Source organism: Myotis daubentonii, chromosome 17 (genome assembly GCF_963259705.1).
Source record: "Myotis daubentonii chromosome 17, mMyoDau2.1, whole genome shotgun sequence".
NCBI classification, from domain to species: Eukaryota; Metazoa; Chordata; class Mammalia; order Chiroptera; family Vespertilionidae; genus Myotis; species Myotis daubentonii.
Genome location: NC_081856.1, coordinates 45,009,963 through 45,026,104, shown reverse-complemented (window position 1 = coordinate 45,026,104; position 16,142 = coordinate 45,009,963). Strand labels below are relative to the sequence as shown.

Below are 16,142 nucleotides of genomic sequence, written 5' to 3'. Positions count from 1 at the left end.
ATCAAACCTGGGACCCCTCAGTCCGCAGGCCGACGCTCTATCCACTGAGCCAAACCGGTTCGGTGGTTCATTTATATTTTTAAAAAGACAGTCCTGGTTGCATCATACTTTTACCTCATGGACTTAATGTATCTGCTTGAAGTTAAAAGTTATTTTTAGCTAGTTGGGTACACCTGAGCTTTTCCTATTTCAAATGGTCCACTATAGGGAATGAACAGTTTTGTTTCTTACCTGAGATCTTTTTAGGATCTTGGAGCCCTTTGCTAATCCGATGAGAACTATGGATCCTTTCCTCCCCTAACAGACACACAGACACACATGTGTTCATGCATGTTTGCTTCACACACACAGTTCTCATGTTCTTCGTGGACCTTGAAGCCCAGCCATGAAGTAATTATTTTGAAAGGATTATAATAAAAAGGTCGGGGGAGGGGGGGAGCATTTGAGTTGAAAATTTGTGTGAAAATAGCTGGTGCATAAGTGCAAACCCGAGGAGGTCCTCACACCTATGTGCCTAGGCCCAGGGATGCACGACCTGGTGGGAATGCTCCTCTGCAGCCCCCCACCTCCCAACCCCCCTGTACGCCTGCCCCAGGCCCGGGACTGGCAGCTCCCTGTTGGAAAGCCCGGCGCTGGAGCCGGTCCATTGCATTCCAGCACGACGCCCTCTCCTCTGGAGTGGCTCCCTGCAGATGGGTGCTGAGCCAGGTTTGGACGGGGTGCTGTGGTCCAAGGTCTTTTGTATCAGTGTCTAGATGTCCTATATTAACGCATAAATTCTAGCAGGTTCGACAGAAACAGAAGAGACAAAGCCCCTGTGGTAGGTTTTCAGTCCTTTCTAAAGTGTATTAGCAGGCTTTTGCCTTCTTAGAGTAGATTAACATTATTTTTCAATGATGTGGGAAGATTATGAGGAAACCAGTTATTATAGGATGTGACAGTAAGGTAACGCCTGCAAGGGCTGATGTGGGCCACCTCCCACACTCCAGACCTGTCACTGCTGAGCTGGCCCCCCAACTATCTACACTGGCCTCGCCCACCTGCACCCCCTCTCCACACAGTGACCAGCGTCGGCCTCGTAAAATGTTCCTAGATCATCTTATTCCCCACTGAAACCCTGTCAAGTGCTCCTTGTTTCACATACGATAAAATGTGAAACCTTTGCCGTGGCCCCCAGCTGACTGTCACTTCAGGGCCCCCGCACCCCTTCCCCGTGCTGATGGCACCCCAGCCACATGCCGGCTTCCAGGCACTTCTCTCTCCCGGGGACCGACCTGCAACCTTTCTCGGCTTGAAAGCTGCACTCACCCCTCCACCCCCACCCCAGCCCACCCCTCTGTCTGCCAGTCCTTCAGGTCTCGGCCTCAGCATCCTTTTCTCAACAATGTTGCTGACCCTCTCAGTCTGAACTAGGACTGTGCATGAGACTCTCACAGGAAGCCCAGATTGTACTGGGGGGCCCAACACGCTGTGTCACAGTGACACTGTTTCTGTTCCCTCAGGACTCAGTGTGCTCTACTTCCTCTTCCTGGTCTTCCTCCTCTTCCTGAACTTCGAGCAGGTGAAATCCATAATGTACTGGCTAGACCCAAATCTCCGCTACGCCACGAGGGAAGCGGACATCATGGTATGTACTGGTCAGTGGTCCAGGCATTGCTGGGCTCCTGGGTGTTGGAGGGAGTCCGTGCACATTCCAATGGCTCCTGCTCCGTGTCTCCTGAGTAGAGAGCTAAACAAGGTCTCTGGGCAGGTTGTTGAGGGCGTGGCTTCCCTGAGGGATAGTCAGGGCAGTGAAGTCCTCTCGGAGCCAAGGGGAGGCAGGGAGCCTGTGAGCGTGATCGGGAGACGGCCTTGGGTGTGTGTCTGCCTCCGTCACTTGGTAGCTGTAGGACTTCGGGTAACACACTCTATTTGGGGAGTTGACTGCGAACTAAGGAAGTAACATCATCCACGAGGCCTAGCCCAGCGCCTTGCACACACAGGTCCTCAGTGGTGGAGCTGCATCCGCTCCGTCACCTCCAGCCTACACCACGATCCTTCCCACCTGCTGCCATGAGGAGCCACTTGTCATGATTTAGGCCATTGCATTCATTAGCTTTACTAAATCACAAAACATAACTTTATTCGCTGAAGCTGCTCTGTGCTTTGGTGTCAGAGGCTATTTTATACGGTAATGTATTTGCTCCACACCCCTCCCATCAGTGCCTAACACTTGGTACAGTTTGGAGAAAGAGCTGGTGATGCTCACAATGGGAGGTCAGGCATGTGGGCCAGAGACAGACCCTGTTTAACAAGCAAGATACAGTAGGAAAGGACTTAATAAAAGGTCCGAGAAGTCATCCTTCTACTGCAGTTGAGATTGGTCAGACTCTTCGGAATGGTGTTTCCAGACTTTATCCTTAACATTTATAAAGGACATGCTAAAGGCAGAAATAAGAATGCCAGAAATGACTTCGAAGTCTTGGAGAGAACAGTCTCTTGGGGGTTCGGACTCTAGGGAAGAGGATGGTGCAGGGTGACTTCCAGCTTCTAATGATAATGATTGTGACAGTTGGGGTGAGGGTGATAGCAGGGGCTGATTGGGGTTGTCTACTCTGCCAGGCACTGGGCTGGGCGCTTTATATTGAATCTATACAAGCCTCACGCATGCATGGCAGACATCTTATCCCCATCTTACCAAGGAGAAAATAGAAACTTAAAATAGAGAAGTATTTTGCTAAGAGCACAAGTTGGTTAAGATCCTTTTGGCTCTAAAATCTGTACTTGCCTTTTGGGCTAGTCTTCAGTTATACAGTTATAATAATAATAATAATAATAATAATAATAATCAACACTAATAAAAGAGAAAAATGGTAATTGGCGTACGAGCTACCCTTTTCATTGGCTAATCAGGGCTATATGCAAATTAACTGCCAACTAAGATTGGCAGTTAACTGCCAACAAGATGGCGGTTAATTTGCATATGTAGGCACAATGCAGGGAGGCGAAAGGGAAAGCAGGAAGAGACAGTGATCGGAAACCCAGGGGGGAGCTAAGAGCTGGGGGGCAGGGCAAAGGCAGCCCTGGGGCCGCCTTTGCCCTGTCCCCCAGCCATGATCGGAGAATCAGGTGCCTTTTCCGCCCTGGCCAGTGATAGCAGGAAGTAGGGGTGGAGCCAGCGATGGGAGCTGGGCACGGTCGAAGCTGGCAGTCCCAGGAGCTAGGGGTCCCTTGCCTGGGCCTAAAGCGAAGCCCACGATCGTGGGGCCGCTGCAGCTGCGGGTCCCCACTGCCCGGGCCGGATGCCTCAGCCAGAGGCGTCCTGCAGGGACGGGCGAAGCCCGCCGATCGCGGCACCCCCCACTGCCACTGCAGGTCCCCGCTGCCCGGGCCGGACGCATAGGCCAGAGGCGTCAGGCCTGGGCAAGGGGCTGATCCTGCGATTGGAGGGTGATGGGGGTCAACGCCTGAGGGCTCCCAGTATGTGAGAGGGGGCAGGCTGGGCTGAGGGACACCCCCCCCCCCCCCGCCACCCAGTGCACGAATTTCGTGCACCGGGCCCCTAGTAATAATAATAATAGCTTTCATGCTCACTGAAGTCTATGAAATCTTAGAGATTAGGAGAAAGATGTCTCAGATATATTTCCCCCACAATTTTCTTGGACTTTTAAATATATATATTTTTATTGATTTTAGATAGGAATGGAGAGGGAGAGAGAGATACAAACATCAATGATCAGAGAGAATCATTAATTGGCTGCCTCCTGCACGTCTCCTACTGGGGATCGAGCCTGCAACCCAGGCATGTGCCCTTGACTGGAATTGAACCCAGGAACCTTCAGTCTGCAGGCTGACGCTCTATCCACTGAGCCAAACCGGCTAGGGCTTTATTTATGTTTTGTTACTGACCTAACACAGTTGCCCTGTGGTCAGGTGACAGAGCATATGTGATACCCCTTTGAGATGTGTAAGCCTTTGTAAAATTATTTTACTTCTCATTTTAACCCAGCTTTTGCAGTTCAGAGCAAAGCAATTTAATTTATAAACTCTAATTAATGCTTATCCTTATTTCCTCAAGAATCTTGAGTTATGAAAACATTTTTGTTGGGCAGGACATATATTAGTTGTTAAGGTCACATCAGTTCCTGTTTATTTTCAGAATCCTGGAAGCCAGTTGATTTCTAGAGTATCATTAATTATTCCCATTTTTACTTCAAACAGGAGTATGCTGTGAACTGCCATGTTATCACCTGGGAGAGGATTATCAGCCATTTCGATATATTTGCATTTGGACATTTCTGGGGCTGGGCCATGAAGGCCTTACTGATCCGCAGTTATGGCCTCTGCTGGACCATCAGCATCACCTGGGAGCTAACTGAGGTAAGAAGGGGGCAGGCCGTCATCTGGACCCTGGATAGTTTATATGGAGGAAGAAGCTGGTCCGTCAGTTCACAGTCAAGTATCCGTTCTCCAGCATCAGGAACAAAACTGCATTGAAAACACCCCCTTAGGAATATTTTACAGCTTTGTGAGAAAGAAACTAGCTTCTTGCTAACTTAAACTGTGCCTCTATGTCACAAATCTTAAAGAGAAACAAATGAGCCCTGGCCGGGTAGCTCAGTTGCTTAGAACATCATCCCCATTCTCCAAGGTTGCAGGTTCGATCACTGGTCAGGGCACATACAAGAAGCAACCAATGAATGCTTCATAATAAGTGGATAAGTAAGTGGAACAAGTCAGTGTTTCTCTCCCTCCCTTTCTCTCTAAAATCAATAAATAAAAAATTTAAAAAACACACAAATGAAATAAAGCTAAAGAATGAAATGAAATCCCAAGTGAGACAAATAAAGGATAATGAGATCTGCTTAGAAGTACATAGGTAGTTTACTCAGTAACGAGTTTCCAGCTTGAAATAAATAGGATTTTGTGTTTAGGAATTACTAGGGCATAGATGATGTTTTGTAGCTGCAGAATGAATTACCGGTACAGAGTTACATCTCAGTAACCAAACGTATTGTCTCATTTAATGAATGAAAAGAGATATATTCTTGAAAAACCATTAGCAAAATGAAACTTGGGGAACGAACTCATTTATTGTTTAGTTATTATATGACTCTTACTCATTCACAAGAAACACATTTCGGCCGTGTGCACAGCCTCTCCAAGCCGGTCATCATCCTGACCCTAACCTAGAGGCGCAGGGTTCCCCCCAGGCTGCGGTGTCCTCCACGCCACCCCCGGCCGCTTCGTTTCAGCAACTGTGTCATCACCGGCTGCTGAGTTAGAGCTGATGCTCCGCCTCATGGCTGGAAGCCTGGGAATGTGGCTCAGGGTAGTGACCCACCTGGTCAGGGCGCAGGCCCCACCGTCACCTGCAGGAGCTGCTTTGTACCTCTCGCAGCAGGCACGCTAAGGAGGCAGGCGCTTCATACACGTATACTTGTAATGTTTCACAGTCCATGGAATGCTCTCATGAGTAGTTTTATTTTGTAGTATTTATTATATTACTCCAGAGTAATTCTCTTCTCTTATATTACTTTTTAATTACATTACTTTGTAATTATGGGGTTGCCTCCTTAGAGAACCCCAGGCAGTTTCTCTGTAATTTCAGACTTGGGCCTTCACACGGCAGGGCGTTCTGTCCCGGACACAGCTGTTCTGCCCTTGTTTTGAACAACATTGTGCAGTAGACTTCTGTTCCACCCTGGACATTACTGTTCCCCTTTCTGAAATGCCTCGTCTCCATCTCTGTCGCCCAAAGCCAGTCACTTCTGGCCTTAATGACCCCACTTCAGGATACCTTCCGTGCAGAAGCCTGTGCAATTGCCATCTCTCAGGATGACTCCTGTCCCCTCTGTGCTCCTTTTATGTCACCATGGTAACACTTCCACAGCCTGCCCTATTGTGTGGTTCCAGATGAGCATCTGACTCCTGCCCTGGAGATCAAGCACCTTGATTTCATTTTGTCTTACCACCTGCTCATCATCGGTGCTTCATAAAAGATGATCATTTTTGGGAATCAGTTCATGTGAGATTTCCCATTAAGCTATCAGTTCTGTATATCATGTCATCAAGGTCTAGCTTTTTTACTTTATGTTTACAGCTTTCTCCCTGTTTTACCCAAATAAACAGGGAGTGGAATATTTCTAAAATGCACAGCTTCAATTACCAAGCTGCTAATTTTGAGGATTATGCCAGCGCTTTAATACATCAGGAAAAACTGACATATCAACAATTTTTCCTAAAACATGTATTATTAAAAGGAAATTGGCTTGGCTGGTGTGGCTCAGTGGTTGAGCATTGACTTATGAACTAGTACAGTGGTCTGCAAACTCATTAGTCAACAGAGCCAAATATCAACAGTACAACGATTGAAATTTCTTTTGAGAGCCAAATTTTTTAAACTTAAACTATATAGGTAGGTACATTGTTATTAACTTAATTAGGGTACTCCTAAGGCTTAGGAAGAGCCACACTCAAGGGGCCAAAGAGCCGCATGTGACTCGCGAGCCGCAGTTTGCTGACCACGGAACTAGGAGGTCACAGTTGGATTCCTGGTCAGGGCACATGCCTGGGTTTCGGGTTCGATCCCCAGTAGGGGGCATGCAGGAGGCAGCTAATTCATGATTCTCTGTCATCGATATTTCTATCTCTCCCTCTCTCTTCCTCTCTGAAATCAATTAAAAATATATTTTTTTTTAAAAAGGAAATTTATCTTTACGTGCGGTGCTCCATGTTTTATTTTTATGTTACCACCATCGTCTGTTGTCCTCAGCTTTTCTTCATGCATCTCCTGCCCAACTTCGCCGAGTGCTGGTGGGACCAGGTGGTCCTGGACATCCTGCTGTGTAACGGCGGCGGCATCTGGCTGGGTATGGTCGTCTGCCGGTTCCTAGAGATGCGGACCTACCACTGGGCCAGCTTCAGGTGAGCCGCGCCCCTCTGGACAGCGCCACAGCTTTCCCCGCGAGCACCGAGCTGCTGTCGGAGGTGCAGCCTACGGCACAGTCTTTGATGACGAATAGTAAATTACACATTAGTAATTGAAACTCATAAATGATTAGAAGCCTAATTTCAGGCATTCACCTAGAAAGTACTAAGTCATTTATGATTTTCTCAAAACTGTCTCCTTTCCACCTGTGTGCCTCAGCCTGCATTCAGACTGCCATCGCTGGATTAATTAGCTCCCTCTCTCCAAGGTAACCCCTCAAAGCCTCCTCACACATTGCTGGACTGATTTTTTAAAGAATGTCCCACTCACCATGTCAGTTCCCCGAGGATAGCTTCTCGTGGTCTTTAGGACAAAGTGTGCTTCCGTGGACTCAGCAGGGTACCTTTCTCCACACCCTCCAGGGAACCGAGCGCCCTGAGCCCATGTATATACTCCTGCCTGCCTGGGCCTGACCTGTGTTCCCGGGGGCCAAGGTCCTTCACTTTCCGGACCTGGCTCACTTGTTACGTCGTCAGGTAGTTGTCTCTGACTGTCTAGTTGCATGTTCCTCCTCTCCTCCGTGCGGAACAGTGCACACCCCGTCATTCTTCATCCTGCTTCTCTGAACTTGCTCCTCAGTTTGACTGGCAGGAACCATGCCATTGATAAGGAGGAAAAGAACCCGGTAGAGATAATGAAAATAGTCGTTTTTATTGTGTTTAAAACTTTATTTATATAACAAAATATGAGCATTTTTCCAGCATTTAATTTTTTTAACAATATAATTTTAAAGGGTTCCTTCATATTCCAACATATGGGTAAACCATAATGTATTTAAACAATTCCCTTTTATGAGCATTTAGTTATTTCAAACTTTTCACTTTTATAAAAAAGTGGACATCTTGAATATATGTCTTTGTGTGCATATCTGATTTTTTTAACATAAATTCTTACAACTAGAATATACCAATTTATGTTCTCACCTGTATACACCAATGAATATGTGTTCATTTCATTATTGCTTTGAATTTTATTTTTAAGCTTTGTCAATTTTATTACACATAAAATTGTGTGATATTAGATTTCTATTAGATTTTTCTCTTTCATTAGTGCTTTTTCTGGATTAAGGATTTTAACATTTGTCATAAATGTTTCTATTTTGTCATCTCTTTTAATTTTTTTTGTGGTAGTTTTGTCATTTAAACTTCAAAAGCTTTAAATCTTTTTGTTTAGGTTAATGTTGACCCGTATTTTCTTCTAATTCTTTAATGGTTAGGCTTTTTATTATAAGAAATTTTAGAATTCTTTAGCCAATGACTGGAAAGGTTGCTTGTTAATATATTTCAGGCAGCACATACATAATGTAACATCCCGTAGTTGTGCTGGCTACTGCTCCAGGCAAGCTCTATAAGCTGTATGGCATTCGAGCTATCTATCAATCCGAGGGGTAGACACTACATTCTTCTCATTTTAGGGATGACCATACAGAGACGTAGGTTTAGTAATTCGCTGAAGGACATATAACCAGCGAACTGTTGAGTCTGAATTTGTGTCAGACTGTCTGGCTTCTTAAACCCTGACATAATGCTTCCCTACTTTCATATATTTATGCTTCAAATTGGACTTGAGAATTGTTTTGTCAGGTCAACAAACTAATCAACAGAAAATCCCATTGGTGCTTTTTTAAAAATTTTATGAAATGTACAAATGACTATAGATTCACTTAAGTTGAATTAACTTCTTTACTGTATGAAGTATTCCAGATCCCAATTATGCCGAATTTCTCTATTCCCAACTATCCCTACATCTTTTGACAAAGTTTGGCCATTTTTTAAAAATACAGGTCCTTCATAGTTCTTGTTTACTTTGGGTAGTTCTATTTTGCTATTGCTTTTTTGCTGCGAATGTGCTTGCTGCAAGGTTTTCTCCCTACATGCTTGTCGATGGGTAGGTGAGTGAATGAGGAACAAACCTGGTTTCCTTCTACTTCCCCCGCCTCCCTCCAAAGGAATGAAGGCCTGACTTGTTTGCACTTGTGCCTTCAGCACTTAGCAGTCTGAGACTTACAGATCCTGACGTAAGTCAGCACTGCTCACTGCTGTGTGCCCTGGCCTTCGGGTCCTGCACTAGCCGGGCAGGGCTGGCATGCGCCCCCGCGCCCAGGCTTGCAGAGTGGGCCTGCGTCCTCCAGTTGCTCTCTCTGAGCCCAAATGTTCTCATCTGTAATATGTGACTTTCTGTCATGGGCATATGACATTTTTAATTGAGTCAATCCTGGGATCAAAAATAAGGTTAAAAATCACGGCTCACTTATCTGAGGGAGAAACAGGGTGAGTGCAGATGTGGGAGACCGCGAGAATATGGAGCATGTTCTCTTACTAAATCGCCCCGATCTGGGAGGCAAACAGTGGAGGGAGTCGGATTCTTGCTGGCACCCTCCTCCTTCCTGCCTGGCTCCAGAAGGTGGTCTCCAGTGCCTCTCAGCTTCTTTCGTCAGCCATTCACAGAGCAGGGCCTCTCCTGGCTCTGCGGGACGTGGGCTCTGCGCTGTGCCTGTCAGCCCGACTTCCCCGGAGTGTCCCCTGTGCAGAGAGAGGCCCTCGTTGCAGAGACAGTTCACACGGAAAGGCACCTTCTTGTGCGGAGCATTGGTTGTAAACAGTCAACGCAGAGGGGTTTTTTGTTTGTTTTTTCTTGTTTGGGGGATTTCGTTCTTCCCCTTTCTTATCTCTTCGGATTCTCACTGGAGCTGTTCTCCTCTTACAGGGACATCCACACCACCACTGGGAAAATCAAAAGAGCCGTGCTGCAGTTCACTCCTGCCAGCTGGACCTACGTTCGATGGTTCGACCCCAAGTCTTCATTTCAGAGAGTGGCTGGAATATACCTTTTCATGATCATCTGGCAGGTATTCTTTTCAGATGCCCAGAACTAGGGGAAAAAATAAAGCTATCCAAGAATTTAGAGGTGATGCTAGTTGACATGGCTTATGAGCTAGCTGTTTCATCATGAAGGCATTTTAAAATAGGAATCTTTGAATGACAAGGAACAAATTAAAATTCTCCTAAAGGAGCTCATAGTAAGCATCCATCACCCAAAGAGTTAGGCATTGGATTGCTTTTTAGAAAGATCATTTTCAGGACCAAAGGAACAAATGCAAGGCTTTTTTTTTTTATGTTTCAAATTCAATGTGTGATTTTTAAAATTGTGTCTAGGCTGTTGCCACTTTGGGTAATTTATTTTATTTTTTAAAATATGTTTTCATTGATTTTAGGGAAAGAGAGAGTGAGAGAGAGAAACATTAATGATGAGAGAGTCATTGATCGGCTGCTTCCTTGTATGCCCCCTACTGGGGATCAAACCCCCAACTGAGGCATGTGACCTGACCAGGAACTGAACTGTGACTGTCCCAGCAGATCACACACCTGACCCAAGTGACAACTGTGAAACAGGAAGCATGACAAGTAGCTGGTGCCCCCATGTGCTTCTCCCAGCACCCCAGTACCTCCCTCTTGACCCCTGTTGGCTGATGCCCATGTTGTACCGGCTATTACCAGTCTCAGTAGCAACCCTTGGAAGACCCCAGGTGTCCTCTGAAAATGCTTTGAACAGACCAGTTAATTTTAGTTGTAGAATTCTCATAAGGGAATATATGATTATGACTTAGAATGAAGTACCAGGTTGACTGTTGCCTCCTTCTTTTTCAGCTGACTGAGTTGAACACCTTCTTCTTGAAACATATCTTTGTGTTCCAAGCCGGTCATCCACTGAGTTGGTGTAGGATTCTCTTTATTGGTGGCATTACGGCGCCCACAGTGAGGTAATGCTGTATAAGTCTGACTGTCACTTGAGCATGTTAACCTGCTTTGTATTCTCCTGGTTAGTTAGCATGAGGGAATTCACATAAACTAGCAGATTTTGATGAAACTATCATTGTAAAGAATTATATGTTCATAATATGAAGAAAATGTTTTGCTCAGACCGCAGTAACAGAAGTGAATAATCAAAACCACACAACATTATTTTCAAACCCCTTATAATCTCCAGTGCTTATTAAAAAAACATGAGTAGCAGTGATGTTGAGGTTCCCTTTTTAGTGAGATTATTGAAAAATACAAATGTTTTTATGGTAGATCTGAAGTCATAAATAATATTTATTTTTTTAATAACAGTTGACATTCAATATTTTTAATATATTTTTGTGATGTATTTTTATTGATTTCAGAGAGGAAGGGAGAGGGAGAGAGAGACAGAAACATCAGTGATGAGAGAGAATCATTGATCAGCTGCCTCCTGCATGCCCTACACTGCGGATTGAGCTCACAACCTGGGCATGTGCCCTGACTGGGACTTGAACCATGACCTCCTGGTTCATAGGTCGACGCTCAACCACTGAGACACATCAGCTGGGCAAAGACTGGAATTCTTTATTACTAGAATTCTTCAGCGGGGTCTTTGGGGTGAAGAGATGATAGTTCTGGATGAGCTTTAGGTATAAGTGAATCCCCTGAAGTTTAATGCAAAATTCTGTGTGTTTTATATGCCTTTATAGATGGCTTTCATAAAATCCTCAAAGTTTGTTATCCCCAAACGATGATGAGCTCTTGGCTCAGATGCAGCTTCTGAAGGGACGGGTTGAGCACTAGCGTGTGGCTAGTCCACATCGAAATGTGCTATAATGTAAAACACCTCGGACTGTGGAGACTTAGTACAAAAACAATATAGAGCACTTCTTTATAATGTTTCCAATAGATTGGGTTAAATAACAAAGATTATGAAAATTTCATCTGTTCATTTTTGCATTTCTTATGTGGCTATTGGAAAATTTTAAATTGCATTTGCAGCTTATATTGTATTTCTGTTGGGTAGGTGCTGCCCTAAGTCTTTCAACTCTATATCATTGCCCACCCACTTTTTAAAAATTTTTTATTTTATTTTGTCAGTAACATTCAAAATCGTTGGCATTCAGTGACCGGGAGGTCCATTCTTGTCTCTGAGAGCCAGGAAACATCTATGTTTTTTGCCTGGTTACCATCAGCCGCCTTGGCGTGGAGGGAGCCAGCGGAGACAGTTAATGACAGCACCGGTGACTCAGAATCGCCTCCACGGAGGGAGACTGAGGCGCCCACTGGGGCTGCCTTGGCTCAGGGCTCTGGGAGCCTGTCCCTGAACCAAGACCATCTTTGTCAATAACCAGGCTCCCCTCCTTGCAGCCCAGCCCGAACTCCTAACCTCTCGCAGGAACATCTCAGCAGTCACCGGCTTCCTAGTTCCTTAAAGAACTAGACCAGGCGGCTGGAGTGCGTGGAACAGGGCAGGACATCTGTCTACTCATCTGTCACAGTAATTCAACTCCGTGTTGACTGGCTGGTCTTACAGAAGCTCAGTGAATTCCCTCTTTGTCCTTTCAGACAGTACTACGCTTACCTCACCGACACGCAGTGCAAGCGCGTGGGGACTCAGTGCTGGGTGTTTGGGTAAGTCCCTGCCGCTGTGGAGGCTTAAGAAACACGTGCGCCTCGAAATCGCTTTTGCTGTTTCCTGAGCTGTGTTGAATGCCTTTCAATGCAGGTTTCCTAGGAAGGCTTGCTGATGTTTTAGATGGCTTTCATTTAGGAGGTTTTTTTTACCTTAGTTCTTTTTATTCTCGGAAGATAAAGTATAAATACAGTGAATTAGATAATTCCCTTATAATCCCTTTCAGTTACGGTAGATTAAACACTTCAAATTTGACTTTTCCAAATGTTAATAGGTATTTTTGCTTGTGTGTTTTTATTTTTTTATATTTATTTTTCAATTAGAGTTGACATTCAATATTATTTTATATTAGTTTCAGCTGTATAGCATAGTGGTTAGACATTTATGTAATTTACGAAGTGATCCCCCTTGGTAAGTCTAGTACTCACCTGGCACCATCCGTAGTTTTCCCAATATTATTAACTGTATTCCCTATGCTGTACTTGATATCCTCCTGACTGTTTTGTGACTGTCAATCTGTACTTCTCAATCCCTTCACCTTTTCACCCAGTCCCCAACCTCGCCCTCTGGGAACCATCAGTTTGTTCTCTGCACCTGTGAGTCTGTTTGTTTGTTTATGTAGATTCCACGTATAAGTGAAATCGTTTGCTATTTGTCTTTCTCTGACTTATTTCACTCAGCAAAATTAATACCTTCTAGGTCTATCCATATTGTCACAAATGTTAAGATTTCATTCTTTATGGCCAAGTGATATTTCATTGTGTATATGTATCACATCATCGTCATCTACTTGTCTGTTGATAGATACTTGGGTTGCTCCGGTATCTTGGCTATTGTAAATAATGCTGCAATGAACATAGGGGTGCACATATTTTTTCCAATTAGTGTTTTGGGTTTCTTCGGATATATACTCAGAAATAGAATTACTGGGTCATGTGGCAGTTCTGTTTTTAATCTTTTTAAGGAACCTCCATACTCCTTTCCATAGTGGATGCACCCATTTGCAATCTGCCAACAGTGCATGAGGGTTCCCTTTTCTCCACATCCTTGCCAGCACTTGTTTGTTGATTTATTGGTGTTAGCATATGGTTTCCTTTACTAACATTTACCTTTTCTGATTTAAGATTAGAATAGTTAATTGGCAAATTATAGAAAGAGGGTATAGAAACTGCTTTTAAAGAAATATTAGGAAATCAAAGGTATCTCCCACCTAGAACTCAGATGCCTTATTTTATTAAATAAATTAGATACAAAATGGATTTTTCCAATATCATCTGAATTTGGTGATAAGTTTGGGACCTCATTTTGTGATGGCATTACCTATACTTTTTATGTTATTTCACATCAAAAAGACCCTGTAAAGCCCTAGCTGGTTTGGCTCAGTGGATAGAGTGTCGGCCTGCAGACTGGAGGTTCCAGTTCGATTCCAGTCAAGGGCACATACCTGGGTTGCGGGCTTAATCCCCAGTGGGGGGCATGTAGGAGGCAGCCAATCAATGATTCTCTCTCATCATTCTCTCTCTCATTGATGTTTCTCTCTCTCGCTCCCTTTCCCTTCCTCTCTGAAATCAATAAAAATATATATTTTTAAAAAAGACCCTGCAGCCCTAACCGGTTTGGCTCAGTGGATAGAGCGTCAGCCTGTGGACTGAAGGGTCCCAGGTTCGATTCCGGTCAAGGGCATGTACCTTGGCTGCGGGCACATCCCCGGGGGTGTGTGTGCAGGAGGCGGCTGGTCGATGTTTCTCGCTCATCGATGTTTCTAACTCTCTATCCCTCTCCCTTCCTCTCTGTAAAAAATCAATAAAATATATTTTTTTTTAAAAAAAAAAAGACCCTGCAAAACAGCTACTTGATATATTCCAAGGTGTAAGTTCATTATCCCCAAGAGAATTAACACTTAGCCACATGGTCACAATTTATTGTCTTGTTATGGATACAAATGCTGTATCTGAATTTACTATTATTTAAGTGATGAAAGAAACCACAGGTTATCTAATTTACAGTACCCCCCCCCATGTGAAATGTGGGACCATCTTCAATATGCCAGGCCAGTGGTTCTTAAACACCATGAACGATTCACGTGCCGTTTAGCATTTGAAGTTCTAGAGACATCCAGCAAATCTGTATGTGATTTTCAGTCCCTTAGGTCACTTAGATTCAAAATGCTAACTTCTAAATTGAGTGTGAAAGTATATATTTGATGAAAACCTATAGTAGGGAAAAATTACAACTTTCCACAGATCCTGGTGACTGAGTTTCACAGCCTCCTCCCACCCTCATCTTGCCTTCCTCCAGTCCACTCTCTCTTTCAGGCTCTCGGTGCTCATGGTGCTCACGCTACTAGGGCAGCTTCCCTCTCCCAGCACCCTCCCTCATCCCATCCTCCTGGGATGGTGCCCCTTCATCCTGCCTCCCTGCCCCCTCACTCGGAGGCACCTCCACGACAGCCCCACGCTCCTGGCAGGCATGGGCTATTTTTTAGTGATGTTTTTTAGCAGCCGAATCCCTTTCCTCAAATGACAGCCTGCCCCAACCCCTAATACACATCAGAACAAGTGAGCGGACCTGTGCTGGGTATCCCCACTTGGCCCTCTTCTCACCCCCCGCCTTCCTGCCAGGGTTCCTGGGAGGTCAGAGTTCCAGGAGCACAGTGAAGTGTGCTTTCTGGTAAGGCCCCCACCCACCCGGCTACCACTTCCTCCAAAAAGGCACTGTGCTCCCCCTAATCAGAACGGACTCACTGTGGAACGCTTCCTGGCTTTGTGCGATGGTGTGATAGCTGGGTCACCTTATCCATGCCTCACTTCCACTGGGGGAGGGGAGGGGAGGGGAGGGGAGGGTCCCCGGCCTGGAGCCCCGCTAGAGCTTCCGGGGCAGCAGGGGGCAGTGCTGTGCGGTGCAGGAGGCGGTGGCAGCCTCAGGGTACCCCCACCCCCGCCCCCAGCTTACTCACTCTGAGCCCCGAGCTTCCAGTGTGCAGTCACCTGCTTGCTTCCTTGTTCCCTGCACCGAGGAGCTCTTTACCGGCTCCGCACCCCCGGCTTCCTCCCCAGCCTGTCTGTGAAGAGCAGGCTCCAAAGACGGGTGGGAGAGTGAGAGCGCTGACCAGCCTCTGCCCAGAGTTTATGTGCTTCCCCCTTGTAATTCGAGATAAAAATGGCACCTAAGGGAGGGAGCCCTGATGGAATTTCATCAAACCACAGTAGGTCAGTTGGGTAAAGATCAGAGAGATTTCCATTTGCACTGAGTTCAGGGAGGCCTCCACCCCCGCCACACACACACACACACACACACACACACACACACACACACACACAGGTGGGCCAGAGGGTGCGCTGTCCCCGCTGACAGGCCCAGTACAGGCTCCCCCCGGCCCAGGCCCCAAAGCAGCAGCCATTTGAGCCTTGTACAAAAGTAATGTTAACCTTCCGAAAGGATGTTCTTTATTGGAGTCCCCTGGGGCAGTGCTGTGACTGGAGAGGCCATGTGATTGTTGGGGTAGCGCCTCTCACATCGCCACAGCCCCATCCGCCCTCTCCCACTCCTGCCCCCTCAGCGCGCTCAGTTCAGCCACCAGGTGGGTCATATGAAAATGTAAATTGAATCATGGTAAGTCCTAGGGAGGCCCTGCAGACCATGTTACTCTAAGACTCAACACTGCCCCTTCCCCTCACTCTAGGCCGCCCCACCGCCCCCGTCCCAGCCAGTCTTTGCTCAGCGGTCACCCCACTGAGAAGGCCACAGGCATGGA

The 16,142-nt window shown here is 45.8% G+C and overlaps 1 protein-coding gene across 16 annotated transcripts in view; it reads left to right on the top strand.

Moving 5' to 3' along the window:
* The window catches only part of PTDSS1 (phosphatidylserine synthase 1), a 50,536-nt gene that overhangs the window by 22,353 nt on the left and 12,041 nt on the right, over positions 1 to 16,142 (top strand). For all 16 annotated transcript variants that reach the window (XM_059672159.1, XM_059672158.1, XM_059672160.1 and 13 more), the window contains 6 exons: positions 1,503 to 1,627; positions 4,201 to 4,359; positions 6,755 to 6,906; positions 9,677 to 9,818; positions 10,618 to 10,730; positions 12,322 to 12,387. In XM_059672159.1, coding sequence (XP_059528142.1) covers positions 1,503 to 1,627; positions 4,201 to 4,359; positions 6,755 to 6,906; positions 9,677 to 9,818; positions 10,618 to 10,730; positions 12,322 to 12,387 — 757 coding nt within the window. The remainder of the gene's footprint in view (positions 1 to 1,502; positions 1,628 to 4,200; positions 4,360 to 6,754; positions 6,907 to 9,676; positions 9,819 to 10,617; positions 10,731 to 12,321; positions 12,388 to 16,142) is intronic.